The sequence below is a fragment of the Perognathus longimembris genome, chromosome 7 (assembly GCF_023159225.1).
Source record: "Perognathus longimembris pacificus isolate PPM17 chromosome 7, ASM2315922v1, whole genome shotgun sequence".
Classification (NCBI taxonomy): Eukaryota; Metazoa; Chordata; class Mammalia; order Rodentia; family Heteromyidae; genus Perognathus; species Perognathus longimembris.
This window is the reverse complement of record NC_063167.1, coordinates 14112788-14137285: the sequence shown is the minus strand read 5'-3', so window position 1 is coordinate 14137285 and position 24498 is coordinate 14112788. Positions and strand designations below refer to the sequence as shown.

General features: G+C 42.5%; 1 protein-coding gene across 5 annotated transcripts in view; it reads left to right on the top strand.

Annotated features, from left to right (window-relative positions):
* The first annotated feature begins 2327 nt into the window (after nt 1-2327).
* Hnrnpr (heterogeneous nuclear ribonucleoprotein R) overlaps nt 2328-24498 on the top strand; it is a 36931-nt gene continuing 14760 nt past the window's right edge. Inside the window, exons 1-6 of one of the 5 annotated variants that reach the window (XM_048350475.1) lie at nt 2335-2484; nt 5694-5859; nt 8039-8157; nt 9014-9121; nt 11623-11736; nt 23608-23784. In XM_048350475.1, coding sequence (XP_048206432.1) covers nt 5703-5859; nt 8039-8157; nt 9014-9121; nt 11623-11736; nt 23608-23784 — 675 coding nt within the window. In that variant the 5' untranslated portion in view covers nt 2335-2484; nt 5694-5702. Of the gene's footprint in view, nt 2485-5690; nt 5860-8038; nt 8158-9013; nt 9122-11622; nt 11737-23607; nt 23785-24498 lie in introns of those variants that run through there. The other 4 variants (XM_048350476.1, XM_048350477.1, XM_048350478.1 and 1 more) reach the window with 4 other exon arrangements.

Below are 24498 nucleotides of genomic sequence, written 5' to 3'. Positions count from 1 at the left end.
TGGGGATATGGCCTAGTGGCAAGAGTGCTTGCCTTGCTTACATGATGCCCCGGGTTCAGATTCCTCAGCACCACATATATAGAAAACAGCCAGAAGTGGTGCTGTGGCTCAAGTTGGCCGAGTGCTACCCTTGAGCAAAAAGAAGCCAGGGACAGTGCTCAGGCCCTGAGTTCAAGGCCCAGTACTCGCAAAAAAAAAAAAAAGACACATACTGGGTTTTTTGTATTTTTTTGGGGGGTGGGGGGAGTTTGAACACAGGGACTGGGTGCTGTCCCTGAGCTCTAATTTTGCTCAAGGATAGTGCTCTACCTCTTGGAGCCACTGCTCCACTTCCTGTTTTTGAGGGGTTAATTGGAGATAAGAGTCTCTCAATGACTTTCCTGTGCTGGCTGGCTTGGAACCACGATCCCCAGATCTCAGCCTTCTAAGTAGCTAGGAGTACAAGTGTGAGCCACCAGTGCCTGGCTGGGTGTTTTGTATTTCTTTTTTTTTTTTTTTTTGGCCAGTCCTGGGCCTTGGACTCAGGGCCTGAGCACTGTCCCTGGCTTCTTTTTGTTCAAGGCTAGCACTCTGCCACTTGAGCCACAGCGCCCCTTCTGGCCATTTTCTATATATGTGGTGGTGGGGAATTGAACCCAGAGCTTCATATATATCAGGCAAGCACTCTTGCCACTAGGCCATATCCCCAGCCCTGTTTTGTATTTCTATGATAGAGTATCCTAAACTAGGGATTGTGTGTGTGTGTGTGTGTGTGTGCGAGCGCGCGCTTGTACTGAACTTGAACTCAAGGCTTGGTCATTGTCCCTTAAACTTTTAAGTTCAAGACTAAAGTACTACCACTTGAGCCACACTTCCACTTGGGTTTTTTTGTTGGTTAATTGGAGATAAGAGCATCACCGAGTTTCCTGCAGGGGGAGGGGGAGGATTGGCTCCTGAGTAGCTAGGACTACAGGAGTGAGCCATCGGCACGTAGGAACAGATTTACTTCTTACATTATGGAGGCTGTGACGTCCAACATTAAGGAATGCACTCCATAGAGCCTTTTTGTCATCCCACAGTGAAGGGCAAAGGAGTCAGAGTAAGCCACAGAGAGAGAGAGAGCAAGAGATCAAACTCACAGTCTGGAGCCTTTCAGTAACCAGCATGAATCCATTCATGAGGGTGGCATCCTAGTGATCTGTACTTCTCCCATTAGGTCCCACCTTTCAATACTTTGGAGATTTAGGTTTCCAAGACTTTTGGGGTGAGGCGAGGTACATTCAACCTAACAGTAGGTCAACAATAAGTAAATTTTAATTTGTAGCTCCTGAGAAACTGGTGATCAGATCACATGACCACTTGACCTCTATTCCCTAGGCGAGAGGTTAGGAGGGAAGGACAGAGGACGGCTAGGTCAACCGAATTGAGTTGGGGTGAGGGGGGAGTGGAGGACGGCGGCAATGTTCTGTGGGGTGAGCTAGGTTTGGACCAAGGCGAGGACAATAAGAGTGAAGCCTGACAGTTATGTTTAGGAATAGAAAGAGTCAGATTGAGTCTCCTTTGGGAATGAAACCGGCTTCCCACCTAGCATCATCTTTCTCTTCAAGGGAGTATCTTTATGAATGTCAATCTGTTCCAAATACGTGTGTGTATGTAAGTGTAAGCAAGGTCTCTGCTCCGTCATCGGTGCCACACACGGCTCGGGTCATGCTCACTTCAGCGATTTCCCCCACAGACCTTGATGTGTGGAAAGGAGCCACTGGGAGGGAAAGAAGCAGTTTTCCGGTCGTAACAAGGAATGATTTTCTATTTAAAAAATTTTCTCCAATGAAATGACAGGTCCAATCATCCATAAATCGCGTTCATATACAGGGGCCAAAAAGGATGACCCAGGCAGGGAACGCACCGCGTGGCGATGGGCGTGTCTCGGGTGATGGTCAGCCGGCCGGCCGGCGAGAGGCTGGAGCTCAAAGCGGCCCCAGCGCCTGGCCGGAGTCCGGCCAACGCGGACCCGAGGGGGCGGGGCTCGCGAGGCGGCCACGCGGCGCCGGGCTTAGATTTGGGGCCCCGGACCCGCGGCAGACGAGGAAGGAGAAGCCTCGACCACCCAGGGCACGGTGTCCCGCAGCCTCGCCTCTCCCAGGGTCTCCCACCACAGACCCCTTTGTGTGCCTGCCCCCGCCCCGGAGGCGCCCCAGCCAGTAGCGCTGAGTACCCTCATTGGCTCATCCGATAACTGCACCGATTGGTTCTCTAGGCGACCGGCGTGGGCTGCTTTGCCTCACTACTATTGGTCCTCTGAGCTGCCTGTCAGGATGCCTCGTGAGGTGATTGCTCGGCAGCTCGAAGTCCCTGGAAGCAGTTCCGGGAAACCCCGCGTGCTGCCGGGATCGCGTCTCGGTGCATGAGGGGGGGAGGGGGTGGCGCGCGCGCCATTTCTAGTCGTTTTCAAAGCGCCTCGCGCTGATTCTCACGGGCCAGGCCGCCGGCCCCTGCTCTGCCCTGGTGAGTCTCGCGCCGGCCCATGGGGGGGAGGGGCCGGGAGCCCCAATCCGACCCGACTCTGCCCGGCTCACGCTTTGGCGCCTTGTTCCCCAGTTTGGTCTTCGCTCCGAGGCCCGGGGGTGGGGGCGGGGATGGGCCGGGGGCGGCTTCGGCCTCGTCCGGCCGCGGAGCTGTCGGCCTCGCCTCGCCGCGGCGCCCCTTCGCCCTAGCTCATCCTTTCCACCGCTGCAGCCGCGGTCCCTCGGTCCCGCCTGTCGGGGCCCCCTCCGCGCGGCCTTGCCGGGCCGGCCGTGCTTTTCCCGCCTCCGCCCGCCCCGTCCGTCCGGGCCGAGGGCCCGAGGCGGCCCCCCCCCCCCCCCCCGACCCCAGTGCGGCTGTCTCGCGGTCGGGGCCGCCCGGCTGGGCTCCGCGGCACAGTGCGGCTCGGCGACAGGTGGGGTGTGTGTGGACCACGGGAGTCGGGGCCCGAGGGGGTGGGGTGGGCAGAGGGCGGGGTGCAAACCCCAGGGTTACCTGGGTCGGGAGCAAACTTTTGTGGGAGCCGAAGCTGGAAAGGCTGCTGTGGGTGGGAAGCCGTCCTCCTCCCTCCCCCGTTCTGCATGCTTCGAGCCTAGATTTGAAGGAAAAAATGACTACCAGAGGCCGTGACACTTAGGCTTCAAGCGGCGCCGGAGAGAGAATTTCTGAGATTTGTCAATGGCGCTCCAAATTGGAAAAGAAAATAACAACAACAAAAAAGATTCTTTTTTTTTTTCTTTACACGGTACTTAAAACCGTGTGGACAAAATTTAAACAGCGGAAGCCAGGGGTTTTTCGAAAGGTTGGATCCTTTCACGCTACCTGTTTGAGATTTTTGTGTCCTCAAGAGGCTGACTCGAGGTCTCCTGACTGTGGTAGGCGACAGGGCTTGGCACTCCGACTGGGCCTTGAGATAACCGTTAGTTTGCATTTCTTTGGCTCTTTTGAAGCCCGGCTCTTACTCGTGAAGCTTTGGCGCAGAGATGTTCGGAAAAAGTCTGGGAGGAGCTGGTCTACCGACTTCTCAAATCTCCCAGTAACTTAAAAAAATCCCATTTAAATGCCTACTTTTTTTTTTTTTTGCAAAAATGTTCAAGTCAGATGATTCCCGTCACCTTAGTATATTTGCTGCATCCAGAAATATGGTTTGGCTGTGTGGCATTGTGTTGAATTGACATGAGTTTTCAATGGTCTCACATGACATTAAAAAGTCTTTTAAAGGACACTTTGTATTCGGCTTGAAGGGAGAATTGTTTGCCCTCTTGATCTGAAGGTTTATTTTCTGGAGTCTACTTTAAAAATTTTTTGCTAAAGTTTACAGACTTTTGGTAAAACAAGTAACAATTTCTATATCAACTTGTAGAGCCTTTGCCATGAATTGATAGTCATAATTATTTCTATCTTGTGCTTAATACACAACTTGTCTTTTTGCTTTAATCATATTTTAAAAAGAACCTTAATAGATGTTCATTGAACTTTTCTGTTTATTTATCTTTTTTTTTTTTTTTTTTGTAACTAGTAGTGTTTGCAGGTGTAGTGTGTTAAGGGCCTTGTGGTACTGAGAACTTGAGAGTCTTAGTGGCCTTACAGTATTTGGGAGTGGGAGGACACAGAACAGAACTGTTGTATTCACAGAGCTTTTTGATTTTAGGATGCATCTTTATAGAACTTAGGTTGGATTGATCAGTAAATATAGTCATCTTACCTGATAATATTTTCTTGATCAGAACTGTACCAGTTGGGAATGTTTTTGTTTTTGCTGGTTCATTGAGAACTTAAGGCTTGTCTTAAGAAACATTTATCCACCCAGAATTTAAGCAGTCCATGTTCATATATGGACACTGGAGGGCTATCAGGCTATTGTTTATCTCATTTCATAGTAACACTTTCTACATTTTCTGCCCTTCCTACTCTATTACCTCCTTCTTTTGGTCTTCCTGCTTTCATAACTTCAGCTAAGCATTAGTAGAGTTTCAACTGAAAAGTTTGCTTTAAGCTGGAAGATTGCATGTGGTCATTTGTACAGTGTTTGGTAAACGATCTGGAAGTGTGGTTTCTTGGGTTGGATTAGTGCTTTTTAGGAGACTTGTAGCTGACTAGGTATCTTTCTTGATTTTCTTCATGAAGATGGATCTTCCTGTCTTTTATTTGTTTGTGTTGCAATGTCTTTATTCTGCTGCCTGTGATCTTCATCACATTATAATTTTAGCACAGATAAATACATTTTAATTCTCTGATTTTTGAGACAGTATTAAAGACTGGCCTTGTTTGATTTTATTATTTACTCTCAGAGGAGTTGGTCCATTTTCAGCATTAACATGCAGGCTGAACATACAAAATAATTTTTGGTAGCTTAATCTGAGAAATCTGAGGTTTACCCTAATTAGGTAGTGTTTGTTGAAATTATTTGGAAGAAGTTATTTGTCCATTCTTGATATATTTTTACATCTTTATTTCACTATAAGAAATATTCAACATGTACCCATGAGTTTTTAAAGAAGCAACCTCATCTATAGCTCACTGTTTCTGTGTGGGCTTGAAACAATTGTTTTGCTTTAAAACTTGGTCATTTTTTCTTTTAAATCTGTGAGTGGGAATAGTAAATTAATCTTAGAGCAAAAATTAATGTGAAAGTTGTGTTTTGTGTTGTTGTTTAAGTGAGGTGGAGAAAACCCAATCCATAGCAAGCATGTTGAACTAGACTTAGCAGGGATTTCACACTGATGTTGCATTTGAAGTAGAGCTCACTAGGCAAATTTGAAAGTCCTTAAAAATTGATTAAGTGATCTGTGGGCGTTTATTCTGCTTTTAAACCAAACTTTCAAGAACTGTTAAGAATTGAGAAGTGAGAGGCTTTGAGGATTCTGAGGTGATTTGTTGATCTGCTCACCAGGACACAACAGCTGCTTTCGTTAATCAGCACAATCTACCTTCAATAAATTCAAGCCTTTATTTAAGTAGGTGTACATGAAGTTCCTTAATGATCTATTACTTCCATGTACATTGCTTATAGTTTCACAGGATTTTTATTGCAAATTTAGTTCACATATATCACAGAAGGCATAAAATATTATTTTGGATAGTGGTTATTAGCAGCATGTGTACAAATTAGTTTAGATAAATCATGCATTGTCCTACAAACTAGTTATTTCTGGCTTAATGTAATATAGCTCCTGAATTTTTTCCAGCAGCATAATAAAATGGCTAATCAGGTGAATGGTAATGCGGTACAGTTAAAAGAAGAGGAAGAACCAATGGATACTTCCAGTGTAACTCACACAGAACACTACAAGACACTGATAGAGGCAGGCCTCCCACAGAAGGTGGCAGAAAGACTTGATGAAATATTTCAGACAGGTATAATATGCATTTCTTGTTTCTGACTGGTTATGAAAGTGAGGGCAAACCACTTTGAATTTTATAGATTTTTTTTAAGGTTAAATAATGCTTACTGTTTCTGATCTGTGTAGAGCTGATATTTGTTACTCTCCCTTCACTGAGAGCATATTGGGTTTGACTTTGATACTCCTGTTTCATTATTTTGAAGCCTTCTCAGTTGAATATGCCGTCATAGTTGTTTCAGAATGGTACATCAATTTGTCTTAGATTTACTACCAATTAAAATGTATGTTTCAGCATACCAAATTTTATATTTTTTTCCTTACTCTAAATCAGTCATCATTTTGCTTTTTACTTTTCTACTTTTAGCTTCTTAAAAGTGATTGTTAAATCAGTTAGGTCTGATTAGGTGGCCTAATAAGAGGAATAGCTAGTCTGTATTGTCTGAAATGATACTGTCAGACTCTTTGAGAGTTTGTGGCCTGCGTAGTTTCTAACAGACAGAAATCCACATCTCTCAGTAATTTGGAAGTGTTTGGTTTGTAACAGTTATTATTTTTAAATCCAGAAGTCCCATGGTTAAGAGTTTAAGCACATTTGAAACATCTTACTATGGTTGGTTGTAAGTGGCTTGAAGTTTTACAGAAGAGAGAAATATTTACCCTTAGGGAGTGTTGTTCATAAATAAATGTGCCCTCCTCCTTTGGGGGCCATAGATGGAAACTTTTCTTGGGCTGTGTGTTCTGTGTGACTGTCCAGATTTGGGGGTAGCGAGAAGGAAAGAGGAGAGAGGGGGAAAATTGTCTTACTCAGAAATGTGTCTTGAGTAGACAAATAGCTGCTCTTTTTTTGTTCTTAAAAATATTTAAAATCTGGGCAGCTAAGGATAATTTTAGACACTAAAGTGACTTATAAAAATGACTCCTGGGCGATGATCCCATCTGAAAAATCAGTCCTCAGGAACTTTCTGTGACATTCTGCCATAGAGAACTGGCAGTGATCTGCTCAGAGATGCTCTCCTGTAGAGTGTTTTGTTACTGCTAAGAGGCTGATGGTTTGGATGTAGGACTGGATTGAACAAATGGATTGATGATGATTGTCCTGAGTTGTGGCTTTTGGGTGGTGATATGGAATGTACAAGTATGGAAACTCCAATTTACTTAAGCATGCTCATTTTGAGCCTTTAAAACAAATGGTGGCAACATTTTTTTTTAACAAAGTAACTTTGCCAGTGGCATTACATTTATCTAAAAGTTACTGTATGTTTTTTTTTTGCTTTACCAAACTGGAGTCATATGGATTTGGGGGTTTTAATCTCAAATATTTTTATTTTTCATTGTATCAATTCTGAAGGAAATTTCTTTTGTGGAGAGATAAATACAACACAACTTTAATAGAATTAAATCTTATTTTAAAAATTGTAGATATTCTGTGTGCAGTTAAATATACTACATATATAGAATTCAGTGCATATATTTCCTGTGCAGTTTAGTTGCAAGTTCAAACAGTCTTGTTGCCATTTGAAAAATGGTAATTATTAAGAGTTGTGAATATCACAGCTTCTTTTGAGTCTAAGCTTGTTGAAGAACAGAGTGCCTTAAATTATGACTTCAGAATTGATTATTCAAGCTGCACTTGCATTTGTAGAAGAGTTTAAAATTATGCCTTTCCACATTCTGACTGCAGCAAAGCAGGTGCTCAGATAAATGCATTTCAGTATATCTTTGGTGCGAAGGAGGGAGACAATATTTGGAGATGGAAAGAAATAAAGCTGGTTTTCCTATTTCTCCCCTACCTCTTATATAGTAAACTGTAACAGTCTGTGATTTGAAGGTTTGTCTTTGGGAAATACAATGCATTCTTACCATTTAACAGAAATGGTTGTGTGAATGCTTAAATCTGTAGTCCAGAATATGCATCAGAGTTAAGTTTTAAGACAGTGCTGTTTGGGGAGTTGGAAATTGATTTTAGGATTTATTTTATTTTATTTTATTTTTGAAATTTTTGTTTGTAGCTATTGGCATTTTATTTTCATGTTTATACTTGATCTTTCCATAGTATTTGTATAATTGCATGTAAGCATATAGTTAAATGAAAATGTAGTTTAATACTTATAACAATTCTTTGTAGACTTGAATAAGACAGATTAGCTTGCCCCTTTTGCAATAATGCTACCCCTTTTCAATTTAATTTTTAGGATTGGTAGCTTATGTCGATCTTGATGAAAGAGCAATTGATGCTCTCAGGGAATTTAATGAAGAAGGAGCTCTGTCTGTGCTACAACAGTTCAAGGAGAGTGACTTATCACATGTTCAGGTAAGGTTATTGCTTCAAAAAGCTTTTGAGCAGTTAATGGTCAAAATTATTTTACTACCACAATACTTTTTTTCCCCCAGTGGAGAAAAGGTCTTTTTTGTTTGTGGTTTGTGAGGAACTGTCCTATTTTTTAAAAAGTTAATTGAAGGGAGATCTGTGGCAGTTTCAGAAGCATAGGTTTAAGGCATTCTTTTATGCAAAAACTTAAAATCAAGCTGGGCACTGATGGCTCATCCCTATAATCTTAGCTCTAGCTACTCGAGAAGTTGAGATTTAAGGATCTCAGTTCTTTTCAAAGCCAGCTGGAGCAGAAAAGTCTGTGAGACTCTTATCTCCAATTAACTACCAAAAAGCCAGAAATGACACTGAGACTCAAGTGGTTAGAGCAACAGCGTCCAGTGAAAAAGCTAAGAGCCCAGGTATAAAAACAAAGAAAAACAAAACAAAAAAAAGCCCTTAAAATGAGGACCACAGTTTGATGATTGTTACTAAGTTTTTACATGTTCAACTTGTTCTGGATTTGTTCTATTTTATTGTGCTGGTACTGAGCTTGAGCTCTGGGCCTCTCAATCTCTTTAGGCTCTTTAGGCTTTTTCCACTTCAACATTTGAGTGATGGAATTGTTTCAAGCCATCTAGCAAAGTTAGTCTAGATTTGGCTAAACATAACCTAATAAAAGGCTGTGTTTGCTCATATAGAAAGTCAGCCCCTACTATCAGTCACCTTGTAACTTAGCAATGTTTGCTGAGTGAATGGATAATGTTGTTCAGTTCTGGTGTTCTGAAATGTAAATTTAATTGTATATTTTACTTTTTGAAGATTTTTGGTGATTTTTTTTATTGTTTGCTGATTTTAGAACAAAAGTGCATTTTTATGTGGAGTTATGAAGACTTACAGGCAAAGAGAGAAACAGGGCAGCAAGGTACAAGAATCCACAAAGGGACCTGATGAAGCAAAAATCAAGGTAAAACTTGATTTGGATAGTTGTAATGTTCTATGGAAAGCCTTAATTCAGACTTACCCTCTATCCTGTTGAGTGACATATATTTATTGATGTTCTGATTGTAGCTTCTTGGATATATCAGGTAAAGATCTCTGGGTTCACTTTCTAAGCACTAATTTCTCTTCTTATGGTAAAGAGGTGGTGTTCCAACTGGTTTTCTCTTGAATTTTCATTTACTCTAGTTTCTTTATCAAATGAGGGTGGCAGTTTTTCCTACCTCCTGGTTTTGTGAGGATTAAGTAAATATGTAAAGCAGTTAGAATAGTGCCAAGAACTAAGAACTGTAGGCTGGGAATGTGGCTTAGTTGTAGCGTGCTTGCAGTTCTTCAGTACCACATAAACAGGGAACAAAAAAGCAAGTTGGAAGTGGCACTGTGGCTCAAGTGGTAGAGTGCTAAGAGTGCTACGCTTGAGCAAAAAGAAGCCTAGGCAACAAAAACAAAAGAAATAAACCAAAATAAAACAAGGGCTGGGAATATGGCCTAGTGATAACGTGCTCGTCTCCCATACATGATTCATCAGTACCACACATATAGAAAAAAGCCAGGAGTGGCACTGTGGCTCAAGAGGTAGAGCCTTGAGCAAAAAGAAGCCAGGGGCAGTGCTCAGGCCCTGAGTCCACGCCCCAGGACTGGCAACAAAAACAAAACAAATAAACAAAAAGAAGCCCAGGTGTAGTGCCCCAGCCCTGAGTTCAAGCCTCAGGACTGCCTCCCCTCCCCACCCTACCCCCCAAAAAAAGTTTACTGTGAGCCATTATTATTACTTAGATGAACTAAGTAATAAAAAAAAAAGTAGAGCACTTTTTCTTGCATATACCTCATATACCTAATTACTGGTTAGATAGATATTAATATCTTAATATTGATAGATTTTTTTTAAGTGCCAAAAGATGAAACCTGAGGTCTCATATGTTAGGCTAGTGTCTATTACTTAACTGAATCCTCAGCCTAGACTTTAATTTGATTTTTTTTTTTTTGCCAGTCCTGAGGCTTGGACTCAGGGTCTGAGTACTATCCCTGGCTTTTTTTTGCTTAAGGATAGCACTCTACCACTTAAGCCACAGCCTACTTCCAGCTTTTCCTGCTCCTTATTTGGTGCTGAGGAATTGAACCCAGGGCTTCATGCATGCAAGGCAAGCACCCTACCACTAAGCCATATTCCCAGCCCCTGAAATGTTATTTAATGTGTATAAGTGGTTTATGTTTTAGACAGGAGATGCAACTTGTGATTACTGTCATAACTTTTCTTTTTTTGTCAGTTGTGGTACTTAAACTCAGGGCCTGGGCCCTGTCCCTGAGCTCTTCTGCTCAAGACTAGTGCTCTACCACTTGAGTCACAGCACTGCTTCTGATTTTCTGGTGGCTAATTGGTGATAAGAGTCTCACAGACTTTCCTGTCCAGGATGGCTTTGAATTGGAATTCTTAGATGTCAGCCAACTGAGTAGCTAGGATTATAGGCCTGCGTGTGCTTGTGCGCGTGCTCACACACACACACAATATATATACACACACTATATATACATACACACATATCTATCTAACATATAGAAAACTCATACCTTTTTCCGTTATCTATAAAATGGCATAACTATATTCTTGTAAGACTTCTAAATAGTTAACTTATGTGAACATTCTATGAGTTAAATCGTTTTTTAAAAATGCGGGGCTGGGAATGTGGCTTAGTGGTAGAGTGCTTGCCTAGTATGCATGAAGCCCTTGGTTCGATTCCTCAGCACCACATATACAGAAAAGTCCAGAAGTGACACTGTGGCTCAAGTGTTAGAGTGCTAGCCTTGAGCAAAAAGAAGCTAGGGACAGTGCTCAGGCCTTGAGTTCAAGCCCATAGACTGGCAAAAACAAAAACAAAACAACAACAAAGAACCCCTTATTATTGGGTACTGGTGGCTAATGTCTGTAATCTTGGCTACTCAAAAGGCCGAGATCTGAGGATTGCATTTCACAGCTAGCCCACATCAGAATATCCGTGAGACTCTTATCTCCAATTACCAAAAAAGCCAGAAGTGGAGCTGTGGTTCTAGTGGTAGAGTACTTGACTTGCCTTAGGCAAAGGAAGCTCAGGAACAGCTCCCAGACTCTAAGTTCCAACCCCAGGATTGGCATAAACACGCAAATACTGACAGAGAATGAATAAGTAAGCCGGTCTAATTGAAGTGTAGGAGGTGAAAGATGAGGTTCATAAGTATGAATAGTAGCATAGGTCAATAGCGTAGTTTTAGTCCTTGTCTCCTTTTTTTCTATAGCAGAAAAGTAGAGTATGCTTAGAGAGTTACTTGGCCTGTGGCTATATAACTTGCATCTGAGAGGAACTGGGATGGATTTTTACTTTTAAATATTTGTCTGTATAATACATGTCATAAGGTATTGTAGTACTATTTGGGAAAGACTAACACATAGACTCAATAAATATTAAGTATAAATATATGTGTAATTATCTGTAGGCCTTGCTTGAGAGGACTGGTTATACACTGGATGTAACCACAGGACAGAGGAAGTATGGTGGTCCTCCACCAGACAGTGTTTATTCTGGTGTACAACCTGGAATTGGAACAGAGGTAAGTGTTTAACAAAATCTTTCCAGCATATTGTTTTATCTACTATGTGATGGAGAAAGTGCTTGATTCCGAGTATAACTATTGTTATTTTGAGGATACCCAAGTGTATTTTATGGCCCTCATTGGCAAAAATAATCTTCGTATAGATACACAAATACTTTATGAAGGAAAGGAATTTAGAGGTCCTGGAATTCATCGCTAAAACCATGTTACTAGCAATAACCACTGCTTGGTTTGGTAATAGGAGAGAAGCAGCAGTCTTTTTTTTCCCCATATTTTTTTTTTTTTTTGGCCAGTCCTGGGCCTTGGACTCAGGGCCTGAGCACTGTCCCTGGCTTCTTCCCGCTCAAGGCTAGCACTCTGCCACTTGAGCCACAGCGCCACTTCTGGCCGTTTTCTGTATATGTGGTGCTGGGGAATCGAACCTAGGGCCTCGTGTATCCGAGGCAGGCACTCTTGCCACTAGGCTATATCCCCAGCCCTTTTCCCCATATTTTGCTAGTCCTGGGGCTTGAACTCAGGGCTTGGGCACTGTCCTTGAGCTTCTTTTGCTTAAGGCTAGCACTCTATCACTTGCCACCTCTGGCCTTTTCTGTTTGTATGGTACTGAAGAATCGAACTTTGGGCTTCATGCATGCTAGGCAAACACTTTACCACTAAGCCACATTCCCAGCTCCCTCAGTTGTTAATATTAAACCCAGGACTTCATGCACACTAAGTACATGATCTTTTTGTGTTTGGTTTTTGAGAAATAATTTTATAGTATGCAGCCCAGGCAGACCTTGAACCATATTCCTTCTGCTTCTTCCTATGTGGTGACCATAGGAATGTACCACCATTCCTGTTGTATTTATTTTAATGGTACTAGGGTTTAAACTCAGGACTTTGTGCTTGCTAGGCAGTTATTCTAATAGAGCCACATTTCCAACCAGTTTTGGGTTTTGCTGTCAGCGATTTTGTGACATGCTTGTTTTCCCTCTGCCTCTCCCATAACAAAATGCTCTCAGTTAACGAGGCACATTATTGATTAGGTGGCTTGCACAAGAGAACAATGTGTAATCAAAGAAAAACTGAACACATTGATGTTTACTTGAATTAAAAAGAAAATTCCTGTTCTTTAAGCTAGTCTGTTTTAATTCTTACTTTTTTTTCTTTGATGACACTGAGGCTTGAATATAGCGTCTTATTTTTGCTAGGCAGAGAGTTGCTACCAATTGAGTCATGCCCCCAGCCCTTTTTGTTTTAGGTTATTTATTATTTTATTTGTTTTTTCTCAGTTGTGGGGTTTTAACTCAGGGCTTGGGCTCTGTCCCTGAGCTCTTTTACTCAAGGCTAGTGCTCTACCACTTTGAACCACAGTGCTACTTCCAATTTTCTGAAGTTAATTGGAAATTAGAATATGGACTTTTCTGCCTGGGCTGACTTCAAACTATGATCCTCAGATCTCAGCCTCCTGAGAAGCTAGGATTATAGGCATGAACTGCCAGCGCCCTCCTTGCTTAGGTTATTTTTCAGGTAGGGCCTTGGAGGGTTTTGCTAAGAGCCAGCCCTTGGACCAGTCTTCCTGTAGCTGGAATTACAGGTGTAATTTGAGGTGTTTGTTGAGATAGGATCTTTTTTTTAAAATTTGTTTATTAATTGAACACAAATTTTTTTACAAGGTGTTGTGCAAAAAGGGTACAGTTACATAGTAGGGCAGTGTGTACATTTCTTGTGATATCTTACGTCCTGTTTTTCTATCCCTTCTCTAGGTCAGGTAGACATATATACAATATACAATGTATCAAGAACATATATAGTATTCACAGACTTGGTCTCTACTGTCTCTCCGTCTCCCTTTGTTAACAGTCATGTATCAGGGATATCATGCCCCTTTGTTTTCTGTGTTCTAGGCTTGTCTCGCTCAACATTATTTGTTCGAGTTCTGACCATTTCCCTGCGAATAACAATATTTCACCATTCCTAATCGCTATGTAGTATTCCATTGTGTATAAGTACCATATTTTTTGGATCCATTCGTCTGTGGAGGGGCATCTGGGTTGTTTCCATATTTTGGCTATTGTGAATTGTGCCGCAATAAACATGGAAGTACAAATGCCTTTTTTTTTTTTTTGGCCAGTCCTGGGCCTTGGACTCAGGGCCTGAGCACTGTCCCTGGCTTCTTCCCGCTCAAGGCTAGCACTCCGCCACTTGAGCCACAGCGCCACTTCTGGCCGTTTTCTGTATATGTGGTGCTGGGGAATCGAACCTAGGGCCTCGTGTATCCGAGGCAGGCACTCTTGCCACTAGGCTATATCCCCAGCCCTACAAATGCCTTTTTGATATCTTAGGTTTTGCTGTTTAGGATAGATGCCTAGGAGTGGTATGGCTGGGTCATAGGGTAGGTCTATATTGAGCTTTTTGAGAAACCTCCATACTGTTCTCCAAAGTGGTTGTACTAATTTGCACTCCCACCAACAATGGAAAAGGGTTCCTCTTTCCCCGCACCCCCTCCAGCATTTGTTGTTTCCTGAGTTCAGAGTATAGGCCATTATAACTGGGGTGAGGTGGTATCTCAGGGTTGTTTTTATTTACATTTCCTTTACTACCAGGGATGTTGAGCATTTCCTCATGTGTTTCTTTGCCATTTTTTTTTTTTTTTTTTTTGCCAGTCCTGGGCCTTGGACTCAGGGCCTGAGCACTGTCCCTGGCTTCTTCTTGCTCAAGGCTAGCACTCTGCCACTTGAGCCACAGCGCCACTTCTGGCCGTTTTCTATATATGTGATACTGGGGAATCGAACCCAGGGCTTCATGTATACGAGGCGAGCACTTTGCCACTAGGCCACATTCCCAGCCTCTTTGCCATTTTTATATCTTCTCTTGTGAAGTCTCTCTTTAGCTCTTTTGCCCATTTCCTAATAGGTTTATTGGGCTTGGAGGGGCTTAGTTTTTTGAGTTGAGATAGGATCTTGATAACTTTTTTGCTTCGACTGGCCTGGTACCTCTATCCTCCTGATGTCTATCTCCAGGGTAGTTGGAATTAGAGGCATAAACTCTTGCAAAGATATTTTCTGTTTTGGTACCTCTCATCTATAGTTAGTGCCACTGTAATGATAGAAATAGAGTAAGTGCATACTATTTCATGAATGATTTATTATGGTCTTTTTTTTTTAAAATAAAAAATACTGTCCTTTTTGACAACCTAAAATTTAAACTAGTTTAAATGATAGTTTTTTTGTATGTATGTTTGTATGTATATTTATGTGCATGCCAGTCCTGGGCCTTGAACTCTGGGCTTAAGTGCTGTCTTGAAGCTTTTATGATCAAGGCTAGTGCTCTAACACTTGAAACATAGTCCCACTTCCAGATTTTTGTGGTTAATTGGAGATAAGAGTCTCATGACTTTTCTGCCTGGGCTGATTTCGAACCATGATCCTCAGAACCTCCTGAGTAGCTACGATCACTGGTAAGAGCCACTAGTGCCTGGCTAGGATTTTCTTTTTTCTTTTTATTTTTTGGCCAGTCCTGGCCCATGAACTCAGGGCCTGAGCACTGTCCCTGGCTTCTTTTTTGCTCAAGGCTAGCACTCTGCCGCTTGAACCACAGCGCCACTTCTGGCCATTTTCTGTATATGTGGTGCTGAGGAATCAAACCCAGGGCCTCATGTATACAAGGCAAGCACTCTTGCCACTAGGCCATATTCCCAGCCCTGGGATTTTCTTTTTAAAACCAAATGTGGGAATGACTTAGGTGATGGTATGGGTTAAATATGATACCTGCTTCATCTCAGTCATGAGATATAGCCTGTGTTCATTGAAAATTCAAGTATTAGAAAATAGATTTTTAATGTATTGCTGATTTAGTCAACAAATTGGTTCTAATTGTTACCTTTTTGTTGTTGTTGTTCTATGGTTCTTGTTATTGTTTCAGTCACCATTAAACTTTTTTAGATTTTAATTGAGGGGATTGAAATTAGGGTTAGTGCCTGAGGCTGTTGTAGTATTACATTATAAGAGGACTATTGGGGCTCCTAAAAGTGAGCGCTTATTAATAGATATTGTTGCTATGCATTATTCTAAAATGAGAAATGTACACGAATGATGAGCTCTTATTAATAGATATTGTTGCTATGCATTCTATTTTTTTTTGGCCGGTCCTGGGGCTTGGGCCCTGGCCTGAGCACTGTCCCTGGCTTCTTTTTGCTCAAGGCTAGCACTCTGCCACTTGAGCCACAGCGCCACTTCTGGCCATTTTCTGTGTATGTGGTGCTGGGGAATCGAACCCAGGGCCTCGTGTATACAAGGCAAGCACTCTTGCCACTAAGCCATATCCTCAGCCCCGCTATGCATTATTTTAAAATGAGAAATGTACATGAATGATGGGTATAACTTTTAAAATTACTTTTTTACACTCCTGGGTCTTCACCTCTACTATGGGTACACTATCTTTGTATTCTCCAGCTATTATTGTGTATCTGTTTGGGGAAACAAGTTCTGTTCTAATTTGTTCCACCGACATAAATAATATCTATGTAGGTCGTGGGTATATATTTTTTTCTCTTGCTACATTGCCAAGATTGCCTTCCAACTCTTGCACTCAGGTGATGAACTTCCATCTCCTTTTTACATGAGACTTTATGTTTAGAAGGGTAGCATTGATGTTCTGTGGAGGAATTAAAGAGAAATGGTAGATTGTTGTTTATTTTGTTAATGGACGTTGTATGTAAGAGACCTTAAAGTATATGACTTCATAGCACCTGAATTGAATTACATATGAGTAGGAATTTGTATGCTTGCAAGATAGCAAACTTAGTAGTAGCTAGATAATGAACCAGTGGCATCCACCCACATGTTGAACTGTCTGTTTACTTCTGTTGATTTCGCCTTGTTCCCTCTCTAAAGGACTTTGTTTTTTGGCCAGTCCTGAGGCTTGGACTCGGGGCCTGAGCACTGTCCCTGGCTTCTTTTTGCTCAAGGCTAACACACTACCACTTGAGCCACACCACCCCTTCCAGCCTATTCTGTTTATGTGGTGCTGAGGAATCGAACCCAGGTCTTCATGGATGCAAGGCAAGCACTCTACAGCTAAGCTACATTCCTAGTCCCTTGGCTTTTTTTTTTTTTTGCTGGTATTGGGACTTGAACTCAGAGCCTGGGTGTTGTCTCTGAAATTATTTGCTCAAGGCTAGTGGTCTACTACTGGAGCCACTGTTTCACTTTTGGCCTTTTTGGCGTTTCACAGATGTTCCTGCCAGGGCTGGCGTTTAACCATGATCCTCAGATCTGTTTCCTAAGTAGCTAGGATTACTGGCATGAGCCACTGGCATCTGGCAGGGAGTGTTTTTTGTTATTGTTGAAATGCTATATGGATAGATTATAGGAAAAGCTGACAACTTTTTCCAAGTTTTGATAGCTTGTGAGTAAAGAAAAAACTTGTTATGGTGATCAGACAGCTACCTTAACATGACTCCCTGCTTGCTCTGAAGAGAGCACATGGAGCCAGAATGTCTCAGATACCAAGTTAATAAAAATTCTTTGTCTCTGTGCATGTGCATGTATGTGCATGTGCCAGTAGTGGGACTCAACTTGGGCCTCATGTTTCACTCAAGGCTACTACTCTACCATTTGAGCCACACCTTCACTTTTACTTCATTTTTATTTTGGTTAATTAAAAAATGAACTTAACATGCCAGGCCCCGGTGGCTCACACCTGTAATCCTGGTTACTTAGGAGGCTGAGATCTGAGGATCATGGTTCAAAGCCAGCCCTGACAGGAAAGTCTGTGAGATCAGGGACTGCTCAGGCCCAGAGTTGAAGCCCCACAACTGACCCCCCCTCCCCCCGAAAAAAATTTTGAACTTAAATCTTTTTTTTTTTTTTTTTTGGCTAGTCCTGGGGCTTGGACTCAGGGCCTGAGCACTGTCCCTGGCTTCTTCTTGCTCAAGGCTAGCAACTCTGCCACTTGAGCCACAGCGCCACTTCTGGCCATTTTCTGTATATGTGGTGCTGGGGAATCGAACCCAGGGCCTCATGTATACGAGGCAAGCACTCTTGCCACTAGGCCATATCCCCAGCCCCTGAACTTAAATCTTTTAAGAGGAGCAATGCTGAAATAGTTTTTGAAAGGTCTTGAACTCATCAGGGTCTGGGCACTGTCCCTCAGCTTTTTCTCTCAAGGCTAGAGCTTTACCATTTTGAGCCACAGTACCATCTCTCATTTTCTGGTAGTTAATTGGAGATAAGAGTCTCAGGAGCTTTGCAAGTAGGGCTAGCTTTGAAATGTGATTGTCAGATCTCAGCCTCCTGAGTAGCTAGGATTATGGGTGTGAGTTACAAGAGCCTGGCTTTTGAGAGCTTTTGGTTTTGAGCTTTTTGATTTTTTTCCCTTTTTTTTTTAAATTAAGCATGTTTATTTATTTATTTTTGTCAGTCCTGGGGCGTAGACTCAGGGCCTGAGCACTGTCCCTGGCTTCTTTTTGCTCAAGGCTAACACCTTGCAACTTGAGCCACAGGGATACTTCTGGCCTTTTTCTATGTATGTGGTGCTGGGGAATCGAACCCAGGGCTTCATGTATACGAGGCGAGCACTTTACCACTAGGCCATATCCCCAGCCCCCCCCCCTTTTTTTTTTTGAGAGAGAGATGAGTTTGAACGGAGGCCTTTGGAAGTTTTAGGCAGGTTCTCTATCACTTTGAGTTTTGTGTGTGTATGTTTGTGCATACTAGTATTAGGGCTTGAACTCAGGGCCTCGGCGCTGTCTCTGAGCTTTGGTGTTGAAGGCAAACACTTGGAGCCAGAGCTCCATTTCTGGCTTAAACCTTACTTCCCTGGCTGGCAGAACTTTGATCCTCACATCCCAGGCTCCTGAGTATCTAGGATTACAGGCATGAATTACTGGTGCCAGACTTCATTGACCACAAATTTGCGATCATTTTTCCCCAAGTATAATGGTGTTTGTATGAAAAATCTGCAAGTTAGGCTTTTAAAATAAGAATATGAGGAGCTTGTTTTTCTATCTTTTCTATGATTAATCAATCCTTGAGTTACTTTCCTTGAAAATACCGATTTTTCCATTTAGTTTAGCTTAATGAAGCACACTTGTTCAATTCTAAAAATAAAAATTCTATGACTAACCACGAAAAAGTCAGGAGTGGGACTGTGGCTTAAATGGTAGAGCCCCTGCCTTAAATGAAGAAGCTAAGGGACAATGCCAAGGCCCTAGGTTCAAGCCCCAGGACTAGCACAAAAAAGTAGGAGAGACAAAATAAGGATTCTCTATTGTCACCGAGGTGGAACTTTCTTACTAGTGTTATCTGAGATGAGGAAATTGGAACTAACTGATAAAAAAACTTGTTCAACGTAACTACACAGTACATTTGAATCCAGGATAGCCTAATACCCACAATTATGCTCATTCTTAGCCATTTTCATTTCTGTCACCCTGCTCAGTCAATTCACCATCATTTCTTGCCTGGATTGCCTTGTTAACTGATTGCTCAGCCTATTTCTACATTCAATTAGTTTTCTACCCTGTTGTCACAATGTTCCTTTAAAATAGAAATCACATCCAGCAGAGTTTTGTCTGCCTAAAAATGTGATGGCTTCTCAACACATCTGGAAGAAACCTTAGAGTTTAAGAGCCATGGCTTGACTTAATTTGGCCATGAGTCTTTTCTCACCACTATCACTAGAATGGACTTTTTATTAATGCCAGTCCTGGAATTTGAACTCTGAGACTGGGCACTGCTTCTGAGCTTGTGCTTAAGGCTAGCACTCTACCACTTGAGCCACTGCTCCACTTCTGGCTTTTTTGTGTGTGTGGTTAACTGGAGATAGTCTCATGGATTTTCCTGCCAATGCTAGCTTCAAACCACGATCTTCAGATCTTAGCCTCCTGAGTAGCTAGGATGATAGGTGTGAGCCCCTGGTGCCTGACGTGGATTTCCTATCCCAACCTTTGGCCTGTTTTCTCCCTTAGATCTTTAGTCAAATTTATCATTCATTTAAAGGAGAAAAAAAAATTTTTTTTGCCAGTCCTGGGGCTTTAACTCAGGGCCTGAGCACTGTCCCTGGCTTTCTTTTGCTCTAGGCTAGCACTCTGCCACTTGAGCCATTTTCTGTATATGTGGTGCTGGGGAATTGAACTTAGGGCTTCATGTATAGGAGGCAAGCACTCTTGCCACTAGGCCATATCCCTAGCCCCTGAATGGGTTTTGAATCAATCATCTTCAGATTCCAACTTCTTTTTTTTTTTTTTTGGCCAGTCCTGGGGCTTGGACTCAGGGCCTGAGCACTGTCCCTGGCTTCTTTTTGCTCAAGGCCAGCACTCTGCCACTTGAGCCACAGCGCCACTTCTGGCCATTTTCTGTATATGTGGTGCTGGGGAATCGAACCCAGGGCCTCATGTATATGAGGCAGGCACTCTTGCCACTAGGCCATATCCCCAGCCCAGATTCCAACTTCTTAAGTAGCATGGATTATAACATGAGCTACCAGTGCCTGACTCTTAATGCTTCTTGACATATTTTTTATCTGTCTCTATTAATAGATTTAGCTTAATATATGCCCAGACCTTTCCTGAATAGTCATTATATATACTTTTTAGAATCTAGAAAAATGTGTGCAAAGCCAAGGTATATGTGATTACTTGTCTAATGACTTAGACAAGTTCTGAGTAGGAAAAGAGCCATTTGTTTATATAAGGCAAGACCTTATACAGTAGAACAACTTCAGACTATACATAAGAATAATTGGATATAGGTGGTAATGGGAGGGATTGAAAGAAAGTATTTGAGGTTACTCTTGACTTAAGTATTTCCTTAGTCATTAAGGGTGAAAGTGAGGGGACTAGCAGAAGAGAGGAGCAGAAATTAGGCTCACCTGTAGAGAAATGGTAACTAAATGCGGTGATTCACTTAGGAGGCTGAGGCAGGAGAGTTATGAGTTTGAGATCAGCCTGGGCTTTATAACTCACTAGACCCTATCAGAGAGACTAGTTGAGAATAGTGCTGGCTGATAATGGTGGATTTTAGTTGTTTTGATTTTTGAGGAAAGGAAACATTTGTTACATTCACTATATATTGTTCAGAAAACATTTATGGAAAAAGTAAAATAGAATGGATTCTGTCTTCATTGATAATCAATGTTAGCATTATTCTGATATAGTTGCATATGTTTACATCTAATACTTTTTTGTTGTTGTTGTTGCCAGTCCTGGGGATTGAACTCACGGCCTCGGCACTGTTCCTAAGCTTCTTTTGTTTAAGGCTAGCACTCCACTACCAGAGCCACAGTGCTACTTTCTGATCTTTTCTGTTTATGTGGTACTGAGGAGTTGAACCCAGGGCTTCATGCATGCTAGGCAAGTACTCTAACCACTAAGCCATATTCCCAACTCATCTAGTACATAATTTTAAAAAATTGGCATTATTAGACTTCCGTTAATTAGAGATGAAAGGAGACCAGGCAGTTGGAGAGTTAGCCTTTGTGATCTAGATCTGAGGGATGATTACATGGTTGTAGGCTTTGGAAATGGGTATGACCTTTAACATTGGAAAAAATGCAGTGAAGAAGGAGGTTGTGAAAAAGGATTGAGGATTTTGAGGAGATGAAAGGATTGAAATACAGGTACATTCTTGTAATCCTAGCTACTTGGAAGGCTGAAATTTTTTTTTTTTTTTTTTTTGGTTAGTCCTGGGGCTTGGACTCAGGGCCTGAGCACTGTCCCTGGCTTCTTTTTGTTCAAAGCTAGCACTCTGCCACTTGAGCCACAGTGCCACTTCTGGCCATTTCCTGTATATGTGGTGCTGGGGAATTGAACCCAGGACTTCATGTATATGAGGCAAGCTCTCTTGGCACTAGCCCATATTCCCAGCCCGGAAGGTTGAATTTGAAAGTGTCATGGCTTGAGGCCAGACCAGACTGAAAAGTTTGAGAGACTGCATCTCAGCTGAGCTGTATACAGTGCCACATGCTTATCTTTTTGTTGTTGTTGCTATTGTTGTTGGTTGTGGGGCTTGAACTCAGGGCCTGGGCACAGTTCCTAGCTCTTTTGTTTAAGTCTAGTGCTCTAGCACTTTGAGCCTCTGCCCCACTTCTGGTTTTCTGGTGGTTAATTGGAGATGAGTCTCATAGGCTTTCTTTCTGTTTTTTTTTTTGGTTATATTTTTTGCCAGTCCTGGGACTTGGACTCAGGCAGGGCCTGAGCACTCTCCCTGGCTTCCTTTTACTCAAGGCTAGCACTCTTGAGCCACAACACCACTTCTGACCTTTTCTGTTTATGTGGTGCTGAGGAATCCAACCCAGGCTTTGTGTATGCTAGGCAAGCACTCTACTGCTAAGCCGTATGCCCCCAGTCTCATATACTACCTTACCTGGTCGTGTTGGGGTCAGCTGTGCCTTTAAGAGGCACAGCTGGCTTTGGCCCGTCCCCTCTTTTTCCGCCTTCAACAAGAAGAGAAGCCCCGGCCCCTGGGGCGAGCACGTGTGCAATGGCGGGGGACCCCAGAAACCCAATCCTTGGGGGGGCTGGGCCTCCGCCCACAAGGGAAGTCCCCTGACATCACTTGATGGACAGCCCCTTGTGGCCAACCTGTTGTCCCTCTCTTGTGCCTGCCCTTAGGGGTATATCTGTCGCCTCCTCATTTGAATAAATCAGAAGCCCTAGAGGTTTTCTCCAAGACCCACGCGCCCGTGTCTTTCCTTGGGCTGGTGGGCATGGGATCTCGCAACCACACGTGAACTGAGGCTCACCCAGGACCCCGCTTCCGCGTCTAATCCCTACCGGCGGGGGGTGGGGGGGGCGGCGGGGGGGACGTGAGAGAGTGAGTATGGATCCCACATGGAAGAGATAGATAAGCCCAGGACCCCTCCCCACGTGGATGGGGAGGGGTAGAGTGAAGCCCGGCATGGGCAGGCTTTGAATTATGATCCTCAGATCTCAGCCTCCTGAGTAGCTAGGATTACAGGTGTGAGCCATCAGTGCCCAGCTTCCTTTTTAAAAATTAATTAGTTAATTTTTGCCAGTTCTGGGCCTCGGAACTGCCCCTGAGCTTCTTTTGCTCAAGGCTAGCTAGCACTTTACCACTTGAGCAACAGTGCCACTTCCAGCTTTTCTCTGTATCTGGTACTGAGGAATAATCAAACCCAGGGTTTCATGCATGCTAGGCAAGCACTCTGCCACTAAGTTACATTCCCAGCCCCTTCCTTTTATTTTTTCAATGAGAGAAAGGACTAATTATATAAAACTCAAGATTTAAAATGTTAGCACAAGGGCTGGGAACAGGGCCTAGTGGCAAGAGTGCTTGACTCATATACATGAAGCCCTGGGTTCAATTCCCCAGCACCACATATACAGAAAATGGCCAGAAGGGGCGCTGTGGCTCAAGTGGCAGAGTGCTAGCCTTGAGCAAAAAGAAGCCAGGGACAGTGCTCAGGCCCTGAGTCCAAGCCCCAGGACTGGCCAAAAAAAAAAAAGAATTAGAGTCTGCTGTTTGAGCCCACTGCAAGCTTCCAGTTGTCCTAGTCATTTCTTAACTACTTCATACATTTACCCCTTAAAAAAAAAAAGTCAGGAAAGGTGGGCGCTGGTGGCTCACATCTGTAATCTTAACTACTCAGGAAGCTGACATCTGAGGATCACGGTTCAAAGCCAGCCTGGGCAGGAAAGTATGTGAGATTATCTCCAGTTATGCTCCAGAAAACTGGAAGTGTGCTGTGACTTAAGTGGTAGAGTGTGTTAGACTTGAGCTGAAGAGCTCAGGGACAGTGCCCAGTCCCAGAGTTCAAGCCCCATGACTGGACTCCTCCCCGCCCCCACAAAAAAGGAAGGCTTTAGAGCTCTAAAGTTGAACTCTTCTTATATTAATTTCTAATAAGGAGGTTTTATTTCAGGTCTTTGTAGGTAAAATACCAAGAGATTTATATGAGGATGAGTTGGTGCCCCTTTTTGAGAAGGCTGGTCCCATTTGGGATTTACGTCTCATGATGGATCCACTGTCTGGGCAGAACAGAGGATATGCATTTATCACCTTCTGTGGCAAGGAAGCTGCCCAGGAAGCAGTTAAACTGGTATGTGAACAACAAATATCCACTGTCCAGGAAATGACTGTTTGAGAGAATATACCTCAACTTAAAAGTATTTGCAGTTAACATTTTTGCTTTGAAATGTTTTTGTATTGACCAAGTCTGTATGTAATCTTTGCTTTATTTCTTTTTCTATGAAAGTTAAAAGAAAAAAACCCAATACTACAAGAAATATTTACGTGAAGTCTTCATAATCCTAAGAATGTATCTAATAGATTGATTGGTGTCAAGAGTCATTAAAGTATTTAGCATCAGCGGTTTTTTCTTTTGGTGTCAATTAGACAAAAGCAAAGTTATTTCTTCAGTTAAACTTTAGGGTTGACATTAAAGTACAATGAAGATGCGATGGGCTCTGGAGAACCTAACTGGATGACAACTGTCTGGACACAGTTCAGGACATGGTTGTGAATTTGTTTTATTCTTGTCACAACCTGATTGTACAGTGTGTTTTATTTTCTAATTTTATTTTTTTTATTTCCAAGTTGTTGAGTTCCTTCTGCCTTCCTTTCGTACTCTTTAGTGACCTAGCCCTCCAATAGTTCTTTCTCCAGAGCTCTTTTTTTTTATTTTTTAATAACTATTTTCTGGTTATCAAAGCAGCAAGATAACAAAGTTTTACACTCTCTCTTTACTTCTACTGTATTGAAGATAACATCTCTTTTTTAAAATAACTTGTTCATCGTTTTCTGGTATATTCTT